Source organism: Acartia tonsa, chromosome 11 (genome assembly GCF_053477335.1).
Source record: "Acartia tonsa isolate MP-2025a chromosome 11, ASM5347733v1, whole genome shotgun sequence".
Taxonomy (NCBI): Eukaryota; Metazoa; Arthropoda; class Copepoda; order Calanoida; family Acartiidae; genus Acartia; species Acartia tonsa.
This window is the reverse complement of record NC_137270.1, coordinates 36,009,037-36,034,911: the sequence shown is the minus strand read 5'-3', so window position 1 is coordinate 36,034,911 and position 25,875 is coordinate 36,009,037. Positions and strand designations below refer to the sequence as shown.

Here is a 25,875-nt window from a genome sequence, read left to right as displayed (position 1 = left end):
ACTGGCATTTAGATAATGCAACATACAACCAACCCTTTAATTGAAATTTTTTACAGACTCCTAGTTCGTTGGCTCGGGCCTTCGGCCAATCTATATATTTTTATTTTAATATCTATAGAAAACTCTATAAAACAATGATATAAATAACTCTTTTATAATAATGATTGTTGCATAAAAGAGAAAGTTATTTATTAATCTATTTGTTTGTCTACCGCCAAAAAGTTTTCTCAAGAGGGTGATTTTATATGATTAATTTATATGCATCATTTATTGTCGTGAGGTCGCATTCCCTGTTGTAAAATGGACCCCCTATCCCCCCACCTCTTATTAATTAAATATAAAAAAAAGTTTAATCTATAAAATTGCATTTAAAAAATATTTGTGAATCATACAATTTAGTCTGTAGATCATAATTGATACACTTTTCAATAATTGTGCACACTTTTCCTCAACAGTTTAGCGGATTTAAAACCAACACGCAACAAGCGGTCAATGGATCCTATAAATAGACATATTTGCTGAATCAAAACTGGTTTTACCTAAATTGTATCTGTTCCTTCTTCAGGATTATATGATTTCAAAGATTTTAACCAAAAATGTGCGATGATTTGACTTTAAAATAGCATTTAATCTTAATGTTCATGTCTTGTTAATATAAGTTTGTCATATTTGTTGAGGTTTTAAAACAATATTTCTATAGACAATTCACCAATGATAGTTTTAGTTTATAGTATTTTTCAAAACATACTCAAAATCGTAAACGATGGGTGATTTCGTAGAGAAATGTTACTGTTTTCAATATTTTCAAAATACTAAAATAACCCTAAAAATATACAAATTCCCCGATATATTCAAACGACCGGAAATTGAGACTTCACACCTCTGTTAACATTTTCATACGGAGAGAAGGGGTCAACTTATGCTAGATTTGGGATGTATTTGTAAAATACTACATATGTTCACATATCTTTACGGTCAAACATTGTCAGAAAATCATAAAAATTCCGGAAAATATTAACATACGAATAAGGTTTATGACCTCAGTAGAATTTTATGACTTGAATAATAGAGGTTTGGTGAATAGTTTTTTTTTATAGCATCACGCAATCTCGTAGCCAGATTATCAAGATAGTTAATCTTAGTTCTTATTGCTAATTTCGCTTGTTATTTTATTTCCATTTTGGCAGCATTTCATGCTTAATAAACCAACCAATCACAATTAAAGAAAAAAAGTCTCCAAAGTTGTTATTGCTAATTTATCTTTTGACTTTTCCAGTTACTTTATGTTCTGTTGTGTTTGTCAGTTCAAATAAAGAAATAGGATTTTGTAGATTTATTAATTATGTATTATTTTTTAAAAATGTTATGTAACCCCCCCCCCCCCCCCAATCATATTTCTTAAAATATCTTATACGTGAGTCACACACAAAGTAGAGAAACAGGTGCACATATATTGTTAATGAATTCTGCCGTGGGGGGGGGGGGGGTTACAATGATGCATCAGATTCAGAAGTAGCTAATATACCAACCAAAGGTTTTTTTATAATATCTATATGTGATACTTAATTTTTCAAAATATTGCTTGACTTTGATGTATCAATGATCAGAAATAGCTATTTATTTATCTAATATACCAAACAAATTTTTTTTTTATAATAATTAATATAATATCTATATCAGTTACTTAAGTTCTCAAATTTAAAATATAGCTTGAATTTTCTAAAGAATAATTCTTACAACATTTCTGTACGAACACCTTGGCTGACCGTAATATCATGTTACCAGTTACTTACCACCACCCCCCCCCCCCCCATATTCCAAGGGTTAATCCCCATAAATCATACATTTAAATAAATACAGGAGACTTTATAATAATAATACTCGAGTCCCCTCCCTCCTCTTTACTACTTACTAGTTTTATGATAACGTTCATATTTTTTGAGGACTTTTATTGAATTTTGATTGGTTGGTTTATTAACTACAAGTGGCTTTGCCCCAATCCCCTAGGTGTCCCACCCCTCAAGAAAATAGTTATAAACCTTCCCGGGAACTATGAGAAGCTACCCTGTTAAGGAGAACCCGATCGGTTCAGCGGTTAGCGAGATCCTTCGTTACAAACAAACAGACATCGTTCTACGTTGCATGGATAGTGTCCAAACGTTCACCCCTAATCGTAATCTATAGAAGGGGTAATTTTGTTTACCATCATTGAGTATGTACATCAATCAATCTCCCATTGTCTTATCCCTTTAGATTTCTGCGATAATTAAATTTGGGTATGGTCCCATATGGATAGCTTTTTTGTTAATTGGGGCATGTGAGAATTGTCCTATCGATTTCAAATATTAGATGGGGATTCCTGTAATAGTTAGGTACGATTTAGAAAGCGCAGCAACTCTGTAATCATTACCAGAACGTCCGTACGTTCATTTTAAACATGTTGATTTTTTTACTTTTTTAACAACAAATTTTTATGTGATCTAATTATCCGATTGATTTGGTTTTTGTATATTGATTCCTGGGACAATAGTAAAATAAAGTACAATATAATAAGCGAAGTAACTATAATGAAGTCCTAAAAACGTAAGTATGTCTATAAACATTATCCTGTATCAAGCATTTTTTCAACAAATTTATAAATATATTTTCTGATTATCCAGTTTTGACCATATACAAGTGTTAATGTCCGTTTGTCCTACCATTTTAGTGCTTTGCTTTTATGAATATTGTCATTCTTGTTATATTAGATTTTGATAGGTTACATTAGCTAGGTTAAGTTGGGTTAGGTCAGTGGCGCGACAAAAAAAGTTTGAGTATGGGGAATGTTTTTACCCATAATCAGGCACAACTAAGGGATTAGATAATGGTGATAAATAAAGTTACCCCTATTGTGGATTTAAATTTTTAATTTAATTGATTGAAGTTTGGGCACAACTAGTTAGAAACCAAAAATTCAAAATCTCTAAAATTATCCAAAGTTTTTTTTATAAAATGTCCCCTCCTTCCCTGGGTATATATCTAAATGATCCTTTTAATCCAGTTAAAATAAAACATATCGTGTTAATACCAACTTTTTATGGATATTAAAATAAAAAAATTATTATGAGATTAATTCCAGTATAGTTGGCTTTAAGGTCCGAAATCTTAGGCTATCAAAACAAGTAAAATGTTTTACTTTATAATTAAATATCTTTTGAAAGTTGTCTATAAAACGACAATACACATTATTTTTAAGTATGGCTCAGAACCAGCAGAAATTAAAAGTATACAATGCCATAATGGAATAGTTATTTATTGCATCGTATTATCAACAGCGTTCCAACTAAATTAATATTAATATTGAATCATATAATGTAAAGCCCTACCCTATACCAATTCACCAAGTTGAACTGGTTATAAAACTTTGGGTACAAGTGTAATTTACGGTCCAATGGCACTTCCCTCCTTGTTTGCTCAAACAAATGCATCATAAAAACGTTTTAAGAAATAAAGCCAAACATTAACCCATTGACTAATTTAAAAAAGTAAATTTGAATAACAAAATGATTTGCTCATAAAAAAAATAAAAAGGGTGGGGTCAAAATAGGTAAACAAGGATGACAACATCCATAAAAGCTAAGCTCTGAAAAGGTGTGATGAATGAACATTAACACTTTTAGAGTGTCAGAACTAATTAATCAGAATATAAATGTTTAAAAGTTGAAACAAAATTTTAAGTAAATTTGTTGAAAAACTGCTTAAATACAGAATAATGTTTAAGGACATACTTACATTTTTATAGATGCTACGCTTACAAAATTGTACTTTGTTGTCCTAGGAATCAGTATTCCAAAAATCAGATCAATCAAATAATTATATAACACAAAAATTTGCTGTTTAAATGGACGTACGGTCATTCAGGTAACAATCATAGAGTTCTTATGATTTCTAAAGTCTACCTATCTACCACAAGAATCACCATACAAATTTTGAAATTGATAGAAAAATTCGGACATGCCTATTTTAATTTAATTTAATGCATATTTAAATTAACACTCAAAATATTTTTTAATGTATATGTCCGTCTGTCTGTCCGTCAGTTTGTCGGTCTGTGACTGTCCATCTGTTTATGTCTGTATGTCTGTCAATACCTTTTCGTTAATTTAGGCATGTTAGAGTTGTTCTTTAAATTTTTTAAAGGTTTCAGAGTTTTAGTGCTCAACAAGGTACCCTGAGTGAAAGCGCCAATTTTAATTGGGATAAAAAAAATTAATTTTTAATTGAAATACATCCCCAATGATGATAATAGTTATCTATTGCATCGTATTATAGACAGCATTCCGCGGATAGTAAATTTAAAAATTAAAAGATTAATTACAGTTTTGTTAACCCTGAGGGGCTGAAGTCCTGGGCTTACAAATCTGGCATTGATATTATGTTTTTATTTTCATTTTAATATTCATATAAAATTGTCTAACATTTTTCCAGTATGGCTTTGAACCGGTATTAATCCCGCGTATATTAATTTCAAAGCCATACTGAAAATAAAATTACCCCTGTTGTAGATTAAAATTATTGATTGGGCAATACTTGTTCAGAACCAACCAATCAAAATTAGACAAAAGTACCCAAAGTTTTTAAGCTAACCATAGAGCAAGGATAGTAATGAAGCTTTGGATACCTGTGTAAATACAGTCCAGTGTACTCTCCCTCCTTAGGTAAAAATGTAATTTACTGCTCAATGATCCCTATATCCCTGGGTATTATGTGTCTACAAAAAGACAGTGTCCAAACTTTTCCACCGATTATTTTAATCTAAAAAAAGGGGTCCCATTTTTATAATTGTAATTGTGCTGTGCATATTGTAAACAGTTATCGCGCAATCAATGTTTTTCTACAATATAATACATGTTTTTTCAGTATGACTCATAACCTATCAAGAGGGAAAACTTAGATTCGTAGCCACACTAAAACAGTTATTTATAGTATCGTATTATAAACATTAAACAGCTTTCCGTGGATTTTAAAATGTACCATTGTAAGAGTAAAAATATTTTAAAAATAATTATTAAAAAAACTTCATTTTATTTGCTCAAAGATATGCCTCAAATAAAAAACGTTTTAAGTAAAATGCCACCCCCCTTCTCCTTATACAACCTATCCTGACAACCTGACCCAAAATTAAAGGTTTCAGTGCTCATCAAGGTACTTCGAGTGAAAGTGTAAATATTTTATTTTATAGCATCCCATTTATGGATTAATTTTTCTTGTTTTTACTTTAAACTAAATTTTCGTTTTTACAAGGAATCTTAAAGAATAAGACAATGGACGATGAATTGATGAAAATTTCCTATTTACAAACAACTTTGAGGACTTAACTAATCAAAATTCAATAATTTATCATTATTATCTTAAGTGTTCAAACGTTTCCAACCCTAATTGAAATCTACAGAAGGGGTAATTATGTTTACCATCAATATGGATGTATAATAATTTAACGGCTATTGTCTTATCCCTTTAGATACCTGCGATAATAAATCTTTAATATAAGTACCTAAAGCTTTTGGGCCAACATCTTCGCTTAATCGCTGTACAATATTTTTTTTTTGGGGGGGGGGGGGGGGCGGGGAGGAAAAATTTATGTCACCTGATTAAGGAAGGGAAACTGGAAGGGTCAACTTAACTGAACTCACATGAGAAATATGAGATCTTCATACAGAACAATAATTTTCTATAATTAGGGTCAGTTTGTCCGTCCGTAACAAACGGATAGCTTTTTTGGTAATTTAGGCATTTGATTCCATCGACTATTCTGAAACTATTTAAGTGTTATTATCCGTTTGTTATACAGTTTCAGAAATCGTTTTAATCTTACAGAACAATAGCTTTTTTATAATTAGGGCTGGTCAATCCGTAAGAAAGCGGATAGCTTTTTTCATTTCTGGTAATGTAGGCATTTGCTTCCTGTATCCGTTTGTCATAAAGTTTCAGTACTAGTTTTTATGGATGTTTTAATCCTTGTTAATATTCCCCAATATACAAGGTATATTGATAAAAGGGTCAACTTAGTCACGTGAACAAGGACAATATACATTTTAACCCCCCCCCCTTTCATATTCATATTTGACTTGCAACTTTGGATGGAAATATAAATACCCTTTAGGATTTAAATTTCACTTGACCTATACTCCCCCCCCCCCCCCACCTCTTTTAGCAAAAGTTGACCGATGACATATCATATCATATATTAGGGGAGGGATCTTTTACAACGAGACTTAAATAAATATAAGAAGAGTAAGTATTTAGAAAAAAATAACCTATATAATACTTATACTAATAGGATACTAGTTCAGATATTTCTTAATCTTAAGCTACTGACCAAAAAAACAAAAATAACAACACGGCACAAATTTTAAATGTTGAATGTGCGTGTGTGCGTCTGTTTTGATCTAGCTGACCTTTACAGGGTAGCTTCTTATAGTTTAATTCGTATATTTATCTTTCTTTTTTGCTTTTAAAAATTTATGTATTTATTAATGTTAAGCTTCAGACAAAAGCCAACAAAAAAAAACTTTTGCTAGAAATATGCGAAGGTTCCGTGATCATATGAACAGGCTATTTTATTTGAGAAATCCACTATTTTTTAAAAAACTCAAATTGCCCAATAAAATCAAACGGTCTAGCTAAGTTTTTGAAAGGGATAATTAGTGATTTACAACGATATCCTGGCCGTATGAAAATGTATAGCTATTTCAATATTTATCAAATACCTATTTAACCCCTTTCTTTCACACGTTTAACCCCCAGTATGAAAATGAGGGAATTTAGCAATATTTGGCACCAATTTTAATATTTTGAAGCCGTAAATTAGTTTTTGAAACTAACGATATGACTGAATTCAACACTGCATATTTAAGATTTATAACAATGGTTATTTTATGTATTATTAGTGATATAAAAAGTCATATCAAAAGTACTTTTTATATATTAATTCTAATTGTTTAGATACTTTGCCGTTTATTACACAAAAGAAAATATTTCTGTTCTAAACCATTTTTAATTTTATATGGATAAAATAATTGATATAATGAACAAGGATGACAACATTCATAAAAGCGAAGCAATGAAACGGTAGGACAAACGGACATTAACACTTGTATAGTGTCAGAACTCAATAATCAAAATATAAAAGTACAAGAGTCGAAGCAAAATTGTAATTAAATTTGTTAAAAAAACTACTTGATACAGGATAATGTTTATGGGCATACTTACATTTTTAGGACTTGATTATAGAGTTGCTTAGCTTATAATATTGTACTTTGTTGTCCCAGGACTCTATATACCAAAATTCAGATCAAACGGATAATTAGATCACATAAAAATTTGTTGTTAAAAAAGTTGTTAAGTTATCAACATGTTTTAAATGAACGTACGGACATTCTGGTAATAATTATAGGGTTGCTACGCTTTCTAAATCGTACCAAACTACTACAGGAATAACCATGCAAAGTTTGAAATCAATAGGACAATTCTAACATGCCTAAATTAACGAAAAAAAACTATCTATCTAGAAAAGCTTCGCATTTAATAATTATAGAAAAGCTTTGCTTTTAAAAAGTAAGTAAGTTAATATATGACGCAAAAGGTTTCATTAAAAACATTTATTTAAAAAAATATACTTAAATTTTAAACTTTTAAAATTTTATATAAATTGAATTAAATTTGGCAAAAATGTTATAAAATCATCTGATATGTACTGATATGTCTGTAGCTTAAGATTTTGATAGCTGATTAAATTCTACACTTCATTAAAGCTTCACATAGGTCCAAGGATGGGTTCAAGCTATTGAATTTTAGATTTAAGTCTTTGAATGATTTTATGCCTTACCCCTTAGAAAACAGACCAACTAGATGCAGGGGCACAATCGCTATTTCTTATATTGAGCTAGTATATCTTAATTAATCACCAAATTATTGTCTTGTGTATTAGAGATTATTTAGCAATTGAAAACATAAAGGATAGATCTTATCGTTAATTTAGGCATTTTATAATTGTCCTATTGATTTTATACTTGGCATGGTTGGTTATTTCTGTAGTAGTAAGGTATGTTTTAGAAAGCATTGCAATTCTACAATCGTTGTCTATTTACAAAAAGTTGATTTGAAACAATTTTTATATTCCTACTACAAAAAGGTAGAATGTTATAAACAAAGCATATCAAAAATGTAGGAATGTCCTTAAACAGTATCTTATATTTTGCAACAAATTTACTTACATTTTTTAGACTTATACATATATATTTGCTTATTCAGTTATGTTTTTTTGTCCTACCCTTTCATAGATTCACTTTTATGGAAATTGTCATCCTTGTTATTTAATGTATAATGAACTATTAAGTTGTAAACTAATTTGACTAAGTATACTTATTAATAACAGTCCTTTGATATAATCAATTAAAGGCCCAATGTCTTCAACAATCTATTGTTTATGTGGTTGATAACTTAATACTATCATGTGTTTTTTACATACAAAATTCGAGTGTCAATGCTAATTGTTTCTATATAAACAAGGATGACAACATCTATAAAAGCTATGAAACCGTAGGACAAACTGACATTATCATTGTGCAGTTTAAGAAGTGAATAATCAGAATATAAAGTTATAAAAGTCGGAACAAATGTGTAAGTAAATTTGTTTAATTGTTTTTAATTAAAAAAACTGTTTAAATACAGGATAATGTTTAAGGACATAATTACATTTTAGGACTTGATTATAAAGATGCTTTGCTTTAAACATTAAACTTTGTTGTCCTAGGAATCAGTATTCCAAAAATCAGATCAATTAGATAATTTTTACACATAAAAATTTGTTGTTAAAAAAGTTAAAATCAACATATTAAAAATGGGCGTATGGACATTCTGGTAATGATTATAGAATTGATACGCTTTCTAAACCATACCTAATTAGTACAGAAATAACCTTGCAAAGTTTGAAATCGATAGGAAAATTCTAACATGTCCAAGTTAATGAAAAAGGTAATTGTTCCACCTAAAAAGCTAACTGTTACTGACGGACGGACAGACTAACCGACCTCAATTGTAGAAAAGCTTTAATTTAAAAAAAAGTATATGTTGTAAATCAATTGTGCCAGTATGTTGATTTTTTTTACTGTTTTTACTTTCTAAGTTTAGAATTTCAAGGTAATTTGAAGAAAAACAAGCATTAATTAAAGTCAGAAGGTACCCCCGTCGACAATTTCATAAGTTATAATTAATCTACAAAAAAAGGTTTTTAAACAACTACTGCTTTCATGTGTTAAGGGTAATATACGGCATCTATATTTTACATCAAAGGCCATTTTAAAGTCAAATCATCACACATTTTTTGTTAAAATCTTGAAATTCTATAATCGCGAAGAAGGAACAGATACAATTTAGGTAAAACCAGTTTTGATTCAGCAAATGTGTCTATTTATAGGATCCATTGGCCGCTTGTTGCGTGTTGGTTTTAAATCCGCTAAACTGTTGAGGAAAAGCGTGTGTGTTTCGTTATTAAATCAACATGATATTGTTTTTATTCGACGTAAAAATCAGTTAAAATTAGCTTGTTTAACAACAACTTATTGATATATTATAAAATAATTTTTAAACTATACATAAAAGCGCAAATAAATGTTTTCAAACTAACTTCGTTTCGCAAATAAGTTAGCCATGAGAACTTTTTTGGGAGGGGGCTTTTTTCTAGAAAAAAATATATATATATTAGATATTATTTTATATGTGCAAGGGTATATTTATATCTATAAATAATAAATATGATAATATTTTACTATATGCTTGATAAGATATTTATAAGTTTCGGGAAAAAAATATGCTTACATCTAATGTATTCTATTAATTTTTTGTGATATTTCCCTTACCAATGAAAATGTACCATAACTTACTTTGTACGTTTGACCGTCCATTGTACTAAAGGGAAAAGGTAGGGAAATGATTTAAATAACTTCTGTGTGAAATATAGTTCCCTCCATCCTCTCATTTGTTTTAATTACCAATTATAAAATCATGAAATTTTTAGATAGGAGATATTGTTTTTTTTTGGGTGGGGGAGTTCTATCACCATTGAAAATAGCTTAAAACCACCACAGGACCAGTAGGTATATTCTCTAGAATATACCCTATAGGAGAGTAGAGCCCAATCGGTTCAGTGGTTACTGAGATCTTAAGCTTCTGTCGGACAATATTTGTCTACTTTGTACTATATAGATCTTAACTAGCGGCTTCGTCCCTAGCCCCTAGGGGCATTGACCCAAGAGGTGATAAAAATTTTTTTGGGCGAAATTCATAAAGGACCAAGGAAATCTTCAGCAAAAAAAAAAAAAATGGAGGGGGATTTTTTTTTGTTTTTTTTGGGGGGGGGGTTGTTGTGGGTGTCCCATCCCCCCAAGAAAATAGCCTAAAACCACCACAGGACCAGTAGGTATATTCCCTGAAGAGTATAATCCAATCGGTTCAGTGGTTACCGAGATCTTAAGGTGGAGATGCGATCCCCAATTTTCAAATTCTTTGAACGTACATATAAGACTTTTACAGAAATGCTTCGCATCCAGACTATCTATCTATGTTTGATATAAAGTTAACACTATATAGGAGTAGAATCTAAATATTTGATTGACGTGCCTCTGTAATTATCAAGTAACATTCAGGCACGAGACACAATTACTTTAGCTAGGCCCAAGGCATTATTTGTATCCTTTTATGCATTCATAGGCCTACCTTTACCAATATAACACCATATATGGGTAACGCTAGCCTATTCATGGTAATTTGTATGTGATTCGTTAATATTATATGTTTATTAAAGACATATGTTTATGTTTGGCATGCATTGTAGTTTAAATTTAGGACCCTTAGTACTTAGCATGAATTGAGCTTAGGCCTTATGTTAGAATTCTAACACTTAGCACAATACACTGCTTGGGACTTAGGGCACTTTTCTGTCCTACTCTACTTATGATTTTAACACTTATCCTGTAAATATTTTCATACTTAACTTATTCACTTGTAATATAAATACACTTTATAAAAACATTTTCCTTCCTTAATACTTAATATACTTATATAATTCCGATCGAATATCAAAACCAACCATTTATTCTTAGATTAAAGCAATATAATACTTCGCGTGGGTCTTTTGTTGAGCTTCCACCAGCTCAACCAAATTCGTATTATACTTGTGGGAATAGAGGGATAAGCATTCTAAATAGACGAACCGACGATGAGAATGTCTATGTGTATTGCAGTAAAAATAGGTTTTTAGTAGTACTCATAGAAGAGCGGTCTCCATATCATAAATTTGGACAAACGCCCCATTCGCACTACCAAAGGGACGGACAGACAGACGGACGGACAGACATCATTCTACTTTGTATTATAGATATGATCTTATTAAGGTATAAGACAATAGACGAATAAATGATTAAATTCTTTACTTTTGATTGACAAAATTACCCCTTATACAGATTAAAAAATTACTGGCTGGAAATTATTTGAAACTGCTAGTTCAAATCAAACAATCAAAATTTAGTAAATGTGCCTAAAGTTTTAAAGCCAATGATTGATAATAGTTATTTTTCACATCGAATATAAAAATGTACAATCATAAGATTAACCAGTTTTTTTAGCCCCGAGGTGCCGAAGGCACCGGCTAAAAAAAACTAGTTTTAATCTTATGATTGTACATTTTTATATTCGTAGAAAGTTGGATATAATATGATGTTAGACATAGTTTTTTTTCGTATGGATGAGAACCGGTTCCTAACCACCGGATTTGAATGAATACGAGAATAGTTATTTATTTCATCGTATTATAAACAGCTTTCCGCGGATACAGAATGTACAATTAGAAGATTAAAACCAGTTTTTTATCCCCGAGGTGCCGAAGGCACGGCTAAAAAAACTGGTTTATATCTTATGATTGTACATTTTTATATTCGTAGAAAGCTGGATATAATACGATGCTAGACATAGTTTTTTTCGTATAGATGAGAACCGGTTATTTTCCACCGGATTCAAATGAATACGAGAAAATATATTTAAAAACTTTGGGTACCAATATAATTTAAAGTCAAATATCCCCCTTAATGTACCTTTATGACCTTTGTACGTCCTTAATATAATTAGAGCTTTTAAAAGAAGATTCTCATTGTATGTGAATATTTCTCTGATATTATTCTTATATTTTATCAACAAATAAGATTTTACTCCTTTGTCCTTGGCTTACTTTGTCTTTGAGTGCAATTGGGAAATTGTAATTTAATATTTCTTTTTTTTTGTATGTTGCAACTGCTGCGCTTATTAGACGTTATTGTCCTGGGAGCTAAAGGGATAAGACAATGGCCGATATATCTAAAGTTAGAACAAAAAATTGACTTTTCTGTAGATTATAACTAGTGGTTGAAACGTTTGGATACTTAACTTAATAAACCAACCAATCAAAATCCAATAAAAGTCCCCAAAGTTGTTGAGAAAACGAATAAGAAAACGTTATTATAATACTTTGGGGACTAGTGTAATAAACAACTCATTGTCCACTCTATCTCTCTCTCTCTCTCTCTCTCTCTCTCTCTCTCTCTCTCTCTCTCTCTCTCTCTCTCTCTCTCTCTCTCTCTCTCTCTATCTCTATCTCTCTCTCTCTCTCTCTCTCTCTCTCTATCTATCTCACTATCTCTCTCTCTCTCTCTCTCTCTCTCTCTCTCTCTCTCTCTCTCTCTCTCTCTCTCTCTCTCTCTCTCTCTCTCTCTCTCTCTCTCTCTCTCTCTGTATATTTCCATCTCTCTCTCTCTCTCTCTCTCTGTATATTTCCATAATTGAATTATTATTGCAAGTCTGTATATGATAAATCATTGTATTATCATTATATTAGCACATGGAATAAGGACAAATATCATAAAAACAAGATCTAAAAAATCGAAATTTCGAAAGTCTGCTGAAATTTCGTGTAAATATTACCTAAAATTACTTGAATAGCCCAATCATCCCAGAAATCAATATTCCAAAATTCAGATGATTGTCATATAAAAAATGTCAAAATACATAGTTAATAGTATTATTTATATGGACAAACGGACATACTAGAAAGGATCATAGAAATGCTACTCTTTTTACATTGTATCTAACAGCTACAGATTATGTCTAGATTAATGATAAATGCTCTCCGATACGGCCGGATGGGCGGACGGAAAGACCCTATTTATTGAAAAACTTTGCTTTCTAACTGTGTTTTTGCGATTGACTTTCGGATGTACATGAACTAAAGGCCCTTATAAATCTAATGTTTTTTGTTTTCTTTTCTATAATATAGTTTCCTGTTGCTGTAAGTACAAATAATATAAAATCATTGTCTTTGAATAATCTTATTTCTATTATCAATAATAATATATCTTTCTAACCAGCGTTGCATATAAGCCATTAAAACTGTTTTTTTCTTCTTTTTTTTTTTAATATTGCTTTAATTTTTTTTTGGACTATATATTATACATACATTCCTTCATTTATTAAATATATACTTTTCACCAATGGTTTTGAATACGTGGATATTATGATAGGTGAATTTATGTCGTCAATTTAGTTTGCTAGCTTAGTCCTCATATATTGGTCAAACGTTCTTCCATGGTTAGGTAGGGGATGCGATAATGTTATAACGGAGGGGGGATGAGGAGTATCCTATATTAACCAGCTATGAGAAACATTTATCAGAGTATCTGAGAATCTCTCACAATATTCATTTTTTCATAAATAAAGTATTCAATCCACTAATTATCAAGCTATTTATATGTCTTTAACTCTATCTAGCTATAAATATATTTATTAAAAGCGAAGCTTTTCTATAATTAGGATAGGTCCGTCCGTTCGTAACGGATAGCTTTTTCCGTTAATTTAGGCATGTTAGAATTGTCCTATCGATTTCAAACTTTGCATGGTGATTCCATTAGTAGTTAGGTACGATTTAGAAAGCTTAGCAACTCTATAAACATTACCAGAATGTCCGTACGTCCATTTTAAACATGTAGATTTTTTTTACTTTTTTTAACAACAAATATTTATGTGATCTAATCATCTGATCGATCTGATTTTTGGTATATTGATTCCTAAGACAACAAAGTATAATGTTATAAGCGAAGCAACTCTATAATCAAGTCCTAAAAATGTAGGTATGTCCATAAACATTATCTTGTATCAATCAGTTTTTCAACAAATTTGCTTACAATTTTGCTTCGACTCTTATACATTTATATTCTGATCATTCAGTTCTGACATTATACAAGTGTTAATGTCCGTTTGTCCTACCGTTTCAGTGCTTCGCTTTTATGGATGTTGTCATCCTTGTTTTATCAACTAATTTTTAACAATAAATCTATGAGCTGATTGTTTAGGAAGCTAACCCCACGGGAGCTAAATCTAGCCCAACCGGATGGAAAGTTTAAGTATGGGGTTTATCTACATACGTTGCAGGTTACATTATTTCATCTTTAGTAGCAACGCCACTACTTTTACTAGTTAGTCCATTAGTCTGTTAGGTTGCTTGTCTTATGTTATATGACCATGTGAATTTGTAATTTCTCTTTTATATCATATTTTGTTTGTATAGTAAAAATTACTGTTTTTTATTCACTTAAACTGAAAAATCTTGTAAAGCATCGTTTTAAAGACAATTTTCCACGAATTTCAAAATAAAAATCACAAAATTAATACCAGTTTCATTAGCCTCGGCCCTAATAAAGTGGATTATAATCTAATTTTATTTTTCGCGGAAAGCTGTCTATAATATACGATGCGATAAATATACCATTTGTTAAAGATTGATACAGAAACCTACATCAAATTTTTGACTGCAAAGTTTTTGGAGAAAGGAGGAACTATTTTGGAGGTAATTATTGGATAATTACATAAATGATAAGATGGCGATTCCTATGAAGACAATGGCAGATAAATTGATGTAAATCCCCAATTATGATACACAAAATTATCCTTTCCGTAGATTTCAATTAGTTGTTGAAACAGTTAGACACTTAATTCCATGAATCAACAAATCAAAAATTAATAAAAGTCCCCAAACTTTTAAAGCAAACGAATAAGAAACGCTATTACAAAACTTTGGGGACTAGTATGATAAACATCCAAATGTCCCCTCCCTTCCTACTATTTTATTATTGCACATTTATTTAGGCAAAGTTGTCAAGCTTTGATGAAATTCGTAGTAAGATAGTGATCAACTGTACAGGACTTGGAGCAAGGTACGTTTTTAATTTCATAGCGATGACAGATACTAAGTAGTCCGAGAATGTACGCAGGTTTAAATAGTACAAATTCAAATAACCTCTAAAATGTGAATTAGCATTTGTTTTAAAATCTCTTTTTTTGTATATTTAAGTAAATATATTTACATTCTTTAAAATATTTGATCAAAATGATAAAAGTTTATGTGTACAAAGTAAAAACTGTACAAAATCGGACCCTTAATTTGCTTGTCACATACCTTGTCAGAAAGGCAGAGGTTCATCTTGGAAAGACTTAAAAATCAAATACGTGTTGTCTGTTTAGTCGCCGTTCTTAAGGTTTGTTCAGCTGGCTGATCAGACAGATAGCTGGAATAATTCAGTCCCCAAAGTTTTATAATAAAGTTTTCTTATTAGTTGGCTTAAAAAATTGGAGACTTGTATTGAATTTTGATTGGTTGTTTTATTAAGTTTGATGTCCAAACATTTCAATCCCTAATCATAATCTACAAAAGGGAAAACTTTGTATCCTCATATATACATCAATTTATCGGCCATTGTCTTATCCCTTTAGATTCCTGGGTATAATTAACAATGCTAAATTCAAACTAATTCTTGTAGGGAATTAGCTGGTGACAGAGAGCTTACTCCAATCAGGGGACAGGTAATTATTTTCCAGTATCTCTTCGAATCCAAACCGATTATTATCCGGTGGATTAGAACCGGTTCTCAGCCATACTGAAAATTATGTATAGCATCAATTTGTATCCCTTGGCTTCTCCGGGCTAAACAAACTGGGGGTTTTCTTATAGTTGTTCATTTTTATATCCGCTGAAAGCTGTTTATAATACGATGCGATAAATAACTAATATAAAAGTAGCTTAAGATATTGATAACTGCTGAACTTATTTTTTTCCAAACTTCACATAGATGCTGGGTAGGATTTAGGCTATTTTATTTTTAGATTAAATTCTTGCTATTGTTTTAGTCTATTTTTCTAGGCTTATCCACTCCGTTAAGTAGAGAGCCTCTGGATGCTAGGAGTGCAATGGATAGTACATTAAAAACTTACACTTTTCTAATTTCTGTTTAAAGCTACTTACCTAGCTTTTGAGGGATGGGTCGAGAAAGGAGATGTGGTAGAGGATGTATACCCACAAACTCACTTTAATTATTTTAAATTTTTTTAGATAGAGAAAAAATATTTTGGAGGTGATGTCCAGGATTTTTTTCCAAGGCAATATTGTGGAAAGAAATATACTATCCTATCATGAAAAATTGCTGACAGAATTAAACCAATAAAGAGCTTCCCAATTTTAACTATTGCAAACCATTGTCCACGAAAAAATACATTTTCACGTGAAATTAAATTTAGGTACTACAAGTAAAGGCTCCTTGGATAAAAAGCTGTCTCTATGCTGATGATGTTTATATTATTCCTGGTAAGAATCTATGATGAGGAGCGAAGCTATTCTATAAATAATTTTATCTGTCTGTTTTTAGGTCCCTCGTTCATTTTATACATGTACAAGCAGCTGCGTCCTTAGCATGTAGGGGCACTGCAATCGAAGAGGTAGGGATGGGCAGAACAATATTCTTTAATCAAACCATCCCAATATGAAAATCTTAATTTATTATGCCTAAAAATATCACAATCCTAAAATTTAAAAACTCCTAGGAAGCTTCCATTAAAGCATTAAAAATAATTTCTACTTTATATAGGAGGATATTCATAAATTCATATATATCCTATTATATAAAGTAGTAAGCGTTTTTTGTCTGTCCCGAAGGATCTCGCTAACCGCTGAATCGATACTGTTCTCCTTTACAGTGAAGCATTTTATAAGTCCTGGGAAGGTTTTAAACTGTTTTTATAGAGGGTGTCTTCACATCCTCCCCCCCCAAAAAAAATATTTTTTTACTCTTTTGAAACTCAAACTTAAAATGGGATGGATTCCACTTTTCCCCCCTACCTTAAGTGCCCCTAGAGGCTTCTAGGGGCGTAGCCGCTAGTATGTATATAAAGTTGAATATGAAATAACATGAATTACTTGAAAAATATTGTTTTTCAGGTCAAAATTATGTTACTGTTGGAGGTACAAGACAATATGGAGATTGGAATGTAAGTAAAATTATATACGCTAGGTGTCTCTAATGTAAAAATAAAAAAAAACAATGTAAATATTGGAGGTACAAGACATATGGAGATTGGAATGTAGGTAAAATTTTATACACTTAGTGTCTCTAATGTAAAAATACAAAACAGTGTAAGTATTGGAGTAACAAGACAATATGGAGATTGGAATGTAAGTAAAATTATATATGCTAAGTGTCTCTAATGTAAAAATACAAAACAATGTAAATGTTGGAGGTAGAAGACATATGGAGATTGGAATGTAAGTAAAATTTTATAGGCTATGTGTTCTTAATGTAAAAATACAAAACTATGTTACTGTTATAGTTACAAGACAATATGGAGATTGGAATGTAAGTAAAAATATATAAGCTAGGTGTCTCTAGTGTAAAAATACCAAAAATATGTTAATTTGGAGTTACAAGATAATATAGAGATTGGAATGTAAGTAAAATTTAATTCGCTAGGTGTCTCTAATGTAAAAATACAAAACTATGGTAATTTGGAGGTACAAGACAATATGGAGATTGGAATGAAAGTAAAATTATACACGCTAGGTGTCTCTAATGTAAAAATACAAAACTATGTTACTGATGGAGTTACAATACAACAGGAGATTGAAATGTAAGTAAAATTATACACGCTAGGTGTCTCTAATGTAAAAATATAAACTATGTTACTGATGGAGTTACAAGACAATATAGAGATTGAAATGTAAGTAAGATTATACACGCTAGGTGTCTCTAATGTAAAAATAAAAATCAATGTAAATATTGGAGGTAGAAGACAATATAGAGATCAGAATGTAAGTAACAATTTATATGCTAGGTGTCTCTAATGTAAAAATAAAAAAACAATGTTAATATTGGAGGTACAAGACATATGGAGATTAGAATGTAAGTAAAATTTTATACACTAAGTGTCTTTACTGTAAAAATATAATACTATATTACTTTTGGAGTTACAAGACAATATGGAGATTGAAATGTAAGTAACAATTTATATGCTAGGTGTCTTTCATGTAAAAATACAAAACTATGTTACTTATTGATTTATAAGACTTTATGGAGGTTGGATTGTAAGTAAAAATTTGTACGCTAGGTGTCTCTAGTGTAAAAATTAAAAAATGTAAATGTTGGAGTTACAAGACATATGGAGAATGGAATGAAAGTAAAATTATACACGCTAGGTGTCCCTAATGTAAAAATACAAAACTATGTTACTGTTGGAGTTACAAGACAATATGGAAATTGGAATGTAAGTAAAATTACACACGCTAGGTGTCCCTAAATTATAATACAATACTAAGTCATTAAAAACTTATCTTTTCTTTAGATTTGAAATTAATTGGGGAAAAAGGAAGGTATATTTTGTGGGAATAAAGAAATTTTTAAGGGGTTTTGACAAAAAAATTAAACTAATACTAGAGTTTCAATAAAAAGGGGGGGGGGGGCGTATTCTTTACCCACTTACACTCCCCATACTTTAAATCTAAAATATTAAAGTCATCCTTGTCTAGGAAAAATAAATATTTGTAAAACTGAGCAGAAATGAATGGCGATGTTGAAAGTTTTGAAATTGAATGTTCACATAATGGTTTCATGCACAATCAAATTCAATACAAATTCAACAATTATACAATGTACACCATAGTGAGGACTTTCAAAGTTTTTTTTGAAGATTATTTTTATAGATTTTTACAGGTTTTCTGCTCAAAATTTTTAAATTGAGCAGTGCTTATAAACTTATTTTTTTTTGTCATAAATCATTGACTCCAGTGGCCTGCGATATTGGGGTGTTAACGTCCCGCTTAAAATTGGGAAAGTCTACTTTTAACTCTTCACTCCCTAGTGGTTTCACACACCTTGGTAGGTCACTGTGAACGCCACTGATTGTCACAAACTTAAACCTTTTAGTCATAGTTAGTCATAGTGTTTCATGACAAATACGTTTTCCCATTCTCTTTTATCAATATGTCACTCATTACCCTAACTATTTGCGTGGAACAAAACTTTTTCTATATGTGTAATACAAGAAATTCCAAGGAGAGCTATAAAGTCTTTTAAAAGATTGAACAAAGTTTTTTTTTTGTCCATTGTAAGAACAAGTCTTGCAGCTTTAGTGTGGGTTTACAATAGAGAAAGAAAAAATAGCATAAAATTTCAAAATGTTCTTTTTGATACCGCAGCAACTCTATAATTAACGTGTCTGTATGTCCGTCCGTCCATCAGTCAGTCACTCTTAATGATATCTATCTATGTATTTTTTCGTCGTCCCTTTAATCTATCTATCTGTCTATCTATCTATATCTGAGTGAGGAGCCTCATGATACCAGCAGGATCTGGGACAGAGCTGTTCAGACCTTCCCTTGCATTACTAGAGCTATCTATCTATCTATCTATCTATTCATCTATCTATCTCTAGCTGAATGAGGAGCCTCATGATACCAGCAGGATCTGGGACAGAGCTGTACAGACTTTCCCTTGCATTGCTGGAGCTCAAATATTAGGTATATTTTTATAATCTTGCCAATATAAGACTGGGAGGGCATGGGTTCGAATCGGGGAGGAAGACGACATTAGAATGTAAATTACAATGGCATCCACAGTGTTATAATTGCGTTATCTTATTCGTTGGATAAAAAACTTTGGGAACTTTTGTTGAATTTTGAATGGTTGGTTCAAAACTAGTAGTGTTTAATCTTTTCAACCAATACTTTTAATGTACAGAAGAATACTTCTGGAAGATGATTAAAGTCCCTAAACAGATTATGACGTCATACAATAAAATAACCAATGAGAGGCCAGCATAAATTTTACCATTGGTCAATTACAGTGTATAATGGCCTCTAATTGGCTATTCTAACGTTGACGTCATAATATGTTGAGAGACTTTAATGATCTTCATACTTCTGTTTATCGTCAATTAATCGTCATTCATTGTCTTATGCCTTAAGATCACTGGTTCGAGTCATTATTAAAGACGTAAAAAGTACCTATTGCTTCTATGTTAAATTTATAGTGTTAAGTAATAGTTATAGTAGGGGGAATGCCTGCCTAAGCATTTCCTCAATACAACAGTTAGGACTTCCAGACAAAAGTTATGAAAAAAGAATAAGAATAAATGGCGTCATTAACGTACCAACAAAGAAACACTGCTAACAATAAGTATAAATCACAAACTTACGTGCAAAGTAAATTTAGTTTTAAAATTGGCTAAAATAATTTGATAGACAAAACAAAGAGCTTAGACTTCTTTTTCCTCCATGTTTTACCTTCAATAACTTTATAAATATTACAAGATTTTCTTTAGTAGTGTTTGTTAGCTTGTTTTGCTATTTAATGCTTTTTTTAAATTTTTTGTTTTGATAATTTAGGATGATATTTTAGGGGGCCATTTTTGGGGGATAGTTAATTTTGTTATATTAAAAACAGATGAAAACCATTGTCCAATATTTACACAAATATTGGTATCATTCTGATAATAATCTACATTACTACTTAAAAGTAAAGTCATCCTTGTTTTCTTTTTAGATGTAAAAGTTGGGTTGAGACCGCATAGAAAATATCCAAGAGTCGAGGTAACTTTCACTAACAGGGATAGAACAATCAAAGATTGGAAAACATTTCTTTTTTAGGAAGAGGATTATTTTATCTTCCATTGTCCTTTCTCTCTTGAAGGGAGGAAGGTGGAAATGGCGTTTAAATGGCAAATTCAATTCACCATTAATGAGACTTGATTTGTTTATTACTTTAGGTCAGGTTATTTTAGGATATATTAGGGACTAGGCAATCCTGCAGGGTTAGGGTACCGCAGGTAGTCCCCGCAGGGTTAAGGCCCTCCTAGGGCTAGGCTTATTAAAAAATACCTTGCACCCTTGCAAATATATTTCAAAGGGAGGGAGGGGTGGGTGAGGCAAAGCACTGAATCCTCTTTACACTAATTAATCTACAAAGGCAACCTTTGTAGTTTTGCAGATCACATGAAAAAGCTTGACAATGCAATGGTAAAAACTTATATAATCTATTTGTGGATATCTTTTCTTATACACAAGAAAATTTTACCTTATTTAAATATTCCTATCTTTACCTTGGTATAACCCTACCTATCCAAGTATCTACCTAAAAAAACAGGGGGGGGGGGGAAATTGGGCTGTTTATTACACTAGTCCCCAAAATTTTAACATAATGATTCTTATTCGTTGGCCTAATAAAACATTGGGTACTTGAAAAAAATTTTAAATGGTTGGTTGCAAACGTTTCAACCACTAATTGTAATCTACAGAAGGAGTAATTTTGTGTATCATCATTGAGGAGGTATATAAATTTATCGGCCATGCCATATCCTTTACATTCCTGGTTAAGAATGCAATTGCATAGCACAGCTCTCTATGCAAAAATGTTTACTTGTTGACATTTGTTGTGATCAAACATTTTTTCTTTTATTTTGCTTTTTGATATGACTTTGAAATTCTTTACATAGAAAGGACTATACATTCTAAAAAGTGTTAAATGATTTTTATAATATTTACAAAAGTAAAGGCAGTTGTAAATATTTTGCAAGAAAGCAAAAAAATCAAGGATAATAACCAATCTATAATACAAACTGTTAAGATGTCAACCGCACGGATGAAGCTGAAATTTATGCTAATCACTAGACTGATTAGTATCTGCTTTTTTAGGAATTATCTCTTCCTATGATACCATGGTTTTCAACTATTTTCCTAAAGGGTAGAAGATCTCCGTCCAGAAAAACTATTCTCCTACAAGTTTTCTTTTGTTAGCCTAGAAAACAGAGTCTTTGTAATAAAGATACTCTGAAAATTATATTGAAAGGTCCACAAACAAACAAGGATGACAACATCCATAAGTATTGAAGCTCAATAATTATGAATGGATATCGGGAAAAAAATACAATAAAGCAGTGTCATACAATAAACATTAATCTTGGAAAAATAGGGAAACCTTTAAAATCACGCAACCTTACAATCATGAAAACTTTAAAATCGTTTAGGAATCGTTCTAGCACCGCAATTAATTGACAGATCTTAATGAAACTTGATGAAATTATGTAGATCATGAGCATATTCAATCCCTGATAATTTTAGCTGTCAATCCTGAATAGAGATCGAGAAAACCATGAAAACCTAAAAATCTAGGAATCGATCTAGATCTCTAATTAATAAAAAAAAATTCTAATAAAACTTGGAGAAAATATGTAAAATATAAAATTAATTATTCCCTGAAAATTTAATCCTTTGAAAAGGAGTAGAGACAATCACGGAAACTTGAAAATCTAGGCATCGATCTAGCACAACAAATAACAGACAGATGGACAAAACAATGAAGAGATTAGACGGGAATATGTCATGAGAATATTCACTAAAAATTTTAGCTGTCTATCTTGAGTAGGAGCCGAAAAACCACGATTCCCCCTAGCGTTACGGACTGACTGTCTTCGCTACTAAAAATAATTGAAGAAAGAAAGCAAGGATGCGACATGGATATAAAGTTTCAATACCTACAAAGATTTCAAGCTATTAAAGGCAAAATATTATACAACAGTCAAGAATGGGGTGGAGGGTGAGATCAAATTATTTTCTAATGTCCTATCCCCGTATTTTCAGAAAAGGCCTAACTTGCCCAAAAGTGCAAACTAGCCACGAATGCTAAAAACTTTTTTTTCGCAAACATTTTGTTTGGAGAAAAACTTTGTGTACTTTTTTATTGTTAAAATTGGAAACTATTTGTGTTTTTTAAAAAGCTTCGATAAATTTGTATTTGAAAATCTAAATTTTTTGTTCTGTGTTAAATTAAAATTTAAAGCATAAAAGATATTTATTTAAGCCCATTTTATCTTTAACAACAATTAACCCCTATCATATAACGTATTCAAAGATGGAGGATAAGCAGAAAATTGCATAAAATCATCCATAGACTTTAATCTCCGCGACTTGTTTGAAACTAATTAAAGTGGTTAATCGCTTCAGTAGTTATCGAAATCTTAAGCTACAGACAATAAACATTACTATACTGTATAAAATAGGACCAACAACAGTAGTATTAATAACTTAGAACTTACTTAATCGTTTAATGACAGAATTTAAACACCTTGAATAGTTATCTATTTCATCATATAAACAGGTTTCCGCTAATATAAAAATGTTTAATTACAAGATTAAAAGGAGTGTTGTTAGCCATGAGATGCCGAAAACACGGGCTAACAAAACTGATGTTAATATTATGATTGTCTATTTTTATGCTGAAATAAAACTGGGTATAATACGATATAATACATGATTATTCATTGTGGCTCAGAACCGGTTCTTATCCACAGGATATTAATCGATTTCGAAGCCATACTGGATACAAAATTTACATTATTTCAGATGGAGGAATGTAAAGATAAGTTAATATTTCATAACTATGGACACTGCTCTTGGGGAATCATGTCATCTCCTGCCACTTCATTAGAGGTATCTTTAATATCAAGAACAAAGCTATTAATTGATTGATTGATGGATTGTTAATTGATGGATTGATTGATGGATTGATTGATATATTAATTGATGGATTGATTGATGGATTAATTGATGGATTGATTGATAGATTGATTGATGGATTGATTGATGGATTGATTGATTGATGGATTGATTGATGGATTGATTGATGGATTGATTGATTGATGGATTGATTGATGGATTGATTGATGGATTGATTAATGGATTGATTGATGGATTAATTGATGGATTGATTGATGAATTGATTGATGGATTGATTGAAGGATTGATTGATGGATTGTTTGATGGATTGGTTGATGGATTGATATATGGATTAATTAATGGATAGATTGATGGATAGATTGATTAATAGATTAATTGATAGATTGTTTGATAGATTGATTAATAGATTGATTGAATAATTAATTAAAAGATTATTCGATGGATTGATTATTGAATTGATTTATTGAATAATTGATTGATAGATTTAACAAAGGCTTGATTATTTAATGGATTAATGGATAGATAGGTAGATTGATTGATTTATAGATTGGTTTATTTAAAGAATAATTTGTTAATCTATTGGTTATTTCATTATCGAAAAAGTGAAAAATGGATTTATTGATGAGTTGTCATATAGACCTATTGATTGATTTCTAGATGAATTAGTAAATTGATTAGGGATCGACAAATAGATTAGAAGCTTGTATAGATAGATTTAATGTTGATTGATTGAGAAGTGATTAAGTTTTGACTGATATATAGCTTATTAAAAGCGAAGCTTTTCTATAATTAGGGTCGATCTGTTCGTTCGTCCGTAACAGATAGCTTTTTTAGTTAATTAGATTAGTTAAATGTTAGAATTGTCCTATCGATTTTAAACTTTGCATGGTGATTCCTTTAGTATTTGGGTACGATTTTGAAAGAGTAGAAACTCTATAATCATTACCAGAATGTCCGTACTTCCATTTTAAACTTGTTGATTTTTTACTTTTTAACAACACATTTTTATGTGATCTAATCATCCGATTGATCTGAAATTTGGTATTTTGCTTCCTTGGACTAATGTTATAAACGAAGCAACTCTATAATCAAGTCCTAAAAATGTAAGTATGTCCATAAACATTATCTGTATCAAGCAGTTTTTCATCAAATGTACTTACAATTTTACTTTGACTCTTATTCATTTATATTCTGATTGTTAAGTTCTGACACTATACAAATGTTAATGTCCTTTTGTCCTACCGTTTCAGTGCTTGCTTTTATGATGTTGTTATCCTTGTTTTTTATCAAATATGTATTTTAGATTGTAGAAATGGTGTCTGAGCACTTTGAATCAAGAAAGGCAAAACTTTAACAGTTTTTTGAAGATTTAAAAGCTGTAATATATATGAAATAAATGCTTAGAATATTTGTATAAACCTATTTTCTAATGTTTTGCATTAGAATATATAATAAACACATGAATAAATTTTATTATTTTAATTACAATTTAAAAAGTAGTAAGGGTTTTTGTCTGAAGCTTAAGATCTCAATAACTATGAACCAATTGGGTTCTTTCTATAATGTAAGCTTCACATCGATCATGTAGTGGTTTTAAGCTATTCAGTTTTTAGATTTAAGCCTTAGGATTTTTTTTCTAGAATATAGAGCCTCTAGATACTAGAGAAGAATCCGCTAGTAAACTTTTAAAGTAGTAAGGTTTTTTATTTGTATGTTAAGACCACTAAACTCAATGAATTTTCTATTTTATGGAAGATTCTCAAAGACCTTATTTTTTTACCAATTATATCTGTTCTACTCTTTATTATTGCTCTATGTTACAACCTAAATGCTATTTTAATTGCAGGAAATGTTCAACAAATTATAAACTATAGCATACCAAAACTTATATCACAAAACAGTTGATAAAATTGTGTAACATAGAAAAACGAAAGCAAGAATTATTCCTTTTAAGGGAGCTATTTAAGGCTTGTAATCAATAA

The 25,875-nt window shown here is 30.7% G+C and overlaps 1 protein-coding gene across 1 annotated transcript in view; it reads left to right on the top strand.

The window, feature by feature from the left end:
• The window catches only part of Daao1 (D-amino acid oxidase 1), a 30,465-nt gene extending 5,090 nt beyond the window's left edge, over positions 1 to 25,375 (top strand). Inside the window, exons 7-16 of the mRNA XM_080175980.1 lie at positions 14,415 to 14,493; positions 14,840 to 14,908; positions 15,208 to 15,275; positions 15,879 to 15,921; positions 16,633 to 16,699; positions 17,330 to 17,379; positions 19,816 to 19,900; positions 20,925 to 20,971; positions 23,780 to 23,866; positions 25,197 to 25,375. Coding sequence (XP_080032106.1) covers positions 14,415 to 14,493; positions 14,840 to 14,908; positions 15,208 to 15,275; positions 15,879 to 15,921; positions 16,633 to 16,699; positions 17,330 to 17,379; positions 19,816 to 19,900; positions 20,925 to 20,971; positions 23,780 to 23,866; positions 25,197 to 25,247 — 646 coding nt within the window. The 3' untranslated portion in view covers positions 25,248 to 25,375. The remainder of the gene's footprint in view (positions 1 to 14,414; positions 14,494 to 14,839; positions 14,909 to 15,207; positions 15,276 to 15,878; positions 15,922 to 16,632; positions 16,700 to 17,329; positions 17,380 to 19,815; positions 19,901 to 20,924; positions 20,972 to 23,779; positions 23,867 to 25,196) is intronic.
• The last annotated feature ends 500 nt before the right edge of the window (positions 25,376 to 25,875 follow it).